This window comes from Vicia villosa, linkage group LG3 (genome assembly GCF_029867415.1).
Source record: "Vicia villosa cultivar HV-30 ecotype Madison, WI linkage group LG3, Vvil1.0, whole genome shotgun sequence".
NCBI lineage: Eukaryota > Viridiplantae > Streptophyta > Magnoliopsida > Fabales > Fabaceae > Vicia > Vicia villosa.
The window spans coordinates 138,115,033-138,119,888 of NC_081182.1; the positions used below are offsets into that span (position 1 = coordinate 138,115,033).

A 4,856-nucleotide genomic window follows, 5' to 3' on the forward strand; every position below is an offset into this window, starting at 1 on the left:
ACCTATGATTCGAAATTAATGCATACAAAATTAAATCATTATAACGCCTAGATATGACTATATAATATCAAGGGTCTTGTGTTCAACCTTTGTGAATCAAGAGACTATTTAAGTCTTAAGATAATATATGTTTAGGTGAAAATAATTTAAACTAGAAGGTTTTTTTTTTTTTAGTAAACAAGATTTCATTCATACGGAGAACTAAGGGTTCTCCAACATGTTTACAAAAGGAACGGCAAAACGCCTAAACACATAAATTACATCCCAAATATAATTACGATAAGAACCATAGGGGTTCTTTGACAAAATCGTAAAAGGAATAATTGGAGTGTGTAATTTCTCCGCAAAAAGACCACCTCCAAGACAATACTTTGATGTTCCAAGCTAAATCATCAAAATTCCAAACCCCTTCCCTAAAACAAACCCCATTCCTACCTAACCAAATAGCCCACGTCGTTGCCAACCAAATAATATCTACTTTCTTTACATCTACCTTCTTAGATATACAAAACAAGTGTCAATCCATAAAACTCGATAAGCTCTCTTTTTCCTCTATCCCACTCTTACCAATCCACCCCGCTATTTTCCTCCAAATATTCTTTACAAAAGAACAAGAAAAAAAGAATGATCTCTATAATGTATCACGATAAAGTTTGAAAATATCACGATACTACATTATATCTAAACAAAATTATACATAATGTATGTCATTTTATTTTTAAGTTTTTGAAACACATAATGTATATAAAAAACGATAACAGATTTCAGATATATCTTATCCACATTTACATGTTACTAATTCTATTTTGTTACTATACAATAATTTAGTTAGGTTTGTACACCATTATGATAATTAAATCGTATGTGAAAGAGTGCTCGATTTGGCATTGATATTATAGAATGACAGAAGAAAAAACAAGTAAAGAATGGGCAGAGCTGGGTGGGTTGTATGGTTTGTTTGATCATACTACATTGTTTAGTGTTTGTTTACAGCTGTAACAAAGCTGTAATGGTACGGTAATAATATAAATGTACTAGAAATGTATCAATTCAGTTTTGGATTCTAATGACTTTGTAGCGAATATTGTGTTATGTATGTTATGGTTATGGGTCCATCCTAACATCACATCAAATGAAAAGTGCCAGCCAGACTCAAACAGAGCAACTTGAATTGAGTTTGTATGTATTAATATGAAAGAAAGAGTATAAGACATGGCCATGTTGAAAACATGTAATTTAATAAAAGTTGTAGTGGTGTGAGTTAATAGTGTACTACATGTTTGTTAATGACAAGACATGGCGAGAAATGTGACCACCCACCATGTACTACATGTTTTTAGTTTTTATGGTGTGGTATCATATGTTTAGTTTTTAGTTTTTGTCTCATGAAGAAAAGCATACCAATTCTTTTCAAAGACACTATAGCATGACTCGTGTTGCCAAATTCTTTGCTCCTAATTCTGATGGTATTTCACTAGCACCCTTGATTTCGTTGAATATTGATAACATCCTCCTTGCTAGTTGGTTAGCCATTACTCCTTCTACTTACACATATCTCATATATTCATTCATATAGACTAAAACCAGATTTGATTAATCACATTAGTATTATTATTAGGTCTCAACTTAAAGATGCAATTCAGTTAGGAGGTATTCCATTCAATAAGGCTCATGGCACACATCTATTTGACAATATTTTTAAGTGTCTAATTGTGAGTTGGGGGAGATATTGCAAGGATATGTGCCTTGGCCCTAAAACATTTCTTTTAAATATTATATTAATTAATTTCTACTTAAATTAAATTAAAAAATTCTATGTCAGCAACTTTAATCCTATTAAAGCAAAGTTAAATGACATGTTTGTGCCAACTCAGCTTTTTTGGAAGGGATTTTGTGAATAGGGTCAAAGTTGCAGACTTTAATTAACATAAAAGATCAACTTGTAGCGAAAAAAACATAAAGGACTAACTAATTATAATTAAATAATTTAAAGGACCGTAGAGGTAATTTAACCAAATTTTAATTATTAATTTAAATTTTGTTAGAAAAGTTTTGCAAAGGTATTTAGCCACTCAATCCATGCTATATAAGTAGTTAATCCAAAACAAATCTCCAATTAACTTTGTTTGATATGAATAGAATAAAAAATTATTTCAATTTATACTCAGTTATAAATATTATTAATTCAATCCAACAATTAAAGTTATTCTAATTTAGAGTCAAAATTGCAAATGTAGTTAATTCAGTTAAACAATCAATTATATCAATTCATAGACAAAATTTCAAATGTGATTAATTCAAGTAAACAATTAGTTATTTCAATTAACAGTTAAAATTGTGGTTGCCATAATTTTGAATGAGAGTTGAAATAACCAATTACTCAAGTGAATTAACCATTTTTCTTATTTTTGTTCTTACTTTTCATACGAGAGAATAGGTGTTAATTGGGGGATGAAAAAAATAGAGATTAATATAATAATATCAAGGAATAATATATTGAAAAAGTAAATCAAGCAGTACAATAAGAATTACAAATCATGAATAGGAAAATTCATACAACTCACAAGCAAAATCAATAGTGAAACATTAAAATAAAAATAAACAAACTTGACTTCAAACATAATAGAAATGCAAACAACATATAAGTAAATTATATGATAAAAAATTTCAAATATCACCATAGAAGAACTTCTTGAAAAGCTCCAAATGTGCAATCTGAAAATGCAAACAAACAAGAACAGATCCATCTCCATCAGGACTGAGAAGAATGAATGCCCTATCATGCGGATACACACGAGCTATTCCAAAGTAAGCAGGCTTTCCCCATCCAAAATCAGCTTCATAAACAGGCATACTCATCCAACTAGTTAAATGAAAATTAGGGTTCCCAAAATATGGAAAATTATTACCTTCAGCACCTAAAAACAAAGCCCTTGCATCATCCAAATGTTCAAATCCCCTAATAATATCAAATTGTGACCTTATAAATTCATCTGTTACACTCTCAATAGCTTCCCTTAACATTTGTGAAACATAACCTAATGGTTTTGATGTGATTTCTCCAACATACCCTTTTGCTGCTGTTTGTGTCAAAGCATTCCCAAAATAGTTTTTAGGAAGAGGTGGGATTATTCTTGTTCTAACATCAGCAACAAATCTAACAACACTTTCTTGATTCTCTCCAAGCTCACGTGCCTTAGATGCACATCTCCATATATGTGCACCAATTGCTTCATATTTACTAAAACCCCTAGACCCTTTTTTCTTCATATCATATTCATTGGCTTTTTTCTTTAACTCTTCAACTTGTTCCGGTGAAAGTCTCAATAATGTTCCAGAAGTTTTCTTCTTTTTTTCTTCACTTGCGTCTGTTCTTCCTAGAATGAGTGGAAGAGGCTTCATCTCCATGTGTTCAAAACGCGGTGCCAATGGAGTGTGTGTAAACTTGAGTAATGTTCTATCCAAAAAGGGTAACTCATCAGCCTCAAGTGTTTCTCCTCTAGCTATTTTGGCCCATGAGTTGATGAATCTGATAGCTCCAAGTCCATCTGATAAAGGATGGAAAAGAATAACACCAATTGCAAAGCCTTCATTGTTTTTGAACCTTGTGAGCTGCACAGCAAATAATGGAATATCTCCAATGGGTTGATTATCATCGATTAATGGAACAAGCTCTCTGGTGGAGTCCGAAGGTGAGAAATCACCATAATCATGAATAGTGTTATCGGTTTGAGCTTCAAGCAAAATAGCACCTTTTGCATTGAGATTCAATTCTAATCTAGCACCTTCCGTGTAACACAGTCTACCAGCCACAGGATAGTAGTGAACAAGAACTTTGGAGAGAGAGTTTTTCAAGGTTTCTATGGCATTTTCTTGGCATTGTTTTGATTTGTAAATGTAAATGGTGGGTAAGTATCGAACACGTACAACTTGATCAATTTCAGCGAGCCATAAACGACCATGTGGAGTTGGTTCGTTTGGTATCACAGTGTAAGAAGCTGTAATGGTTACCATTTTGTTTTGATTCTTAATAAGTAAGAAGTTGCAAAGCTTTATGATGAATATGGCAATAACACTACGTATATTTATATACAGATTTGATAGGTTGACAATAATATTTGACACTACACTCTATAGTTCACTACGTATATTCGAATAGGTAAATGCAATAATTCTTATCAACTGTATGCAACAAACAACTATAACTCAGCTGTACTGCTTGAATTTGGTTCACATACTTGTTTGGATAACAGCCACTAGATTTCCAATTATTGATGTCATTATTGCATTGTCCAGTTTCCCACGTTTTTTTTTTTAAGCAAGTTGTATTGAAAGGGAGAACTAAGGGTTCTCCAACCCGATTACACGAGGAAACAGGAAAGCCCGACAAGAAAAAAAAAATACACACCAATTACATTACGAGAGAAAAAGTAAAGGACCCTTAATAAACTTGTGAGATTTTGGATCGAACTCTAGTATGGCCGAAGGGTAGCTTCTTGGTTCGACAGGGTTAAGCATGAAGTCGAAGGTTGTTCACATGCTTGTGTCGAAGATGCTAGGGTTGTTAGCATGTTAAATTAGGTTTTAGTGTTTAAACCCTAATTTGTTAAGTTAGCTTGTTTATTAAGTTGACTTGTGTAATGGGCCTTGTGGAAAAAGCCCATTAGTTAGTATGTTAGGTTTTATTATAAATAGCATACTAGTCTCTCATCATTGCTAAGCTGCAAATCCTAATTTAGGGTGAGAGAGGTTATTTGTTATTCTTGTAAACTTGTAATCTTGTTTGAAGAGAAAGTGAAAGAATAGCAGTTATAACCAATTCTTGTGTTCTTATTCTCTTCCCTAATTCCCTATTA

The 4,856-nt window shown here is 32.3% G+C and overlaps 1 protein-coding gene across 1 annotated transcript; it reads right to left on the minus strand.

Moving 5' to 3' along the window:
* Positions 1-2,467: 2,467 nt before the first annotated feature.
* Positions 2,468-4,095, minus strand: LOC131656723 (hydroxycinnamoyl-CoA:piscidic acid hydroxycinnamoyltransferase-like). Its single transcript, XM_058926354.1, has one exon. The coding sequence runs from the start codon at positions 4,012-4,014 to the stop codon at positions 2,668-2,670; it is 1,347 nt and encodes a 448-aa protein (XP_058782337.1). The 5' UTR covers positions 4,015-4,095; the 3' UTR covers positions 2,468-2,667.
* Positions 4,096-4,856: the final 761 nt, after the last annotated feature.

Bases quoted from the DNA above. Each gene is read 5' to 3' on its own strand.
- LOC131656723 (XM_058926354.1), bottom strand. From the start codon at position 4,014: ATGGTAACCATTACAGCTTCTTACACTGTGATACCAAACGAACCAACT.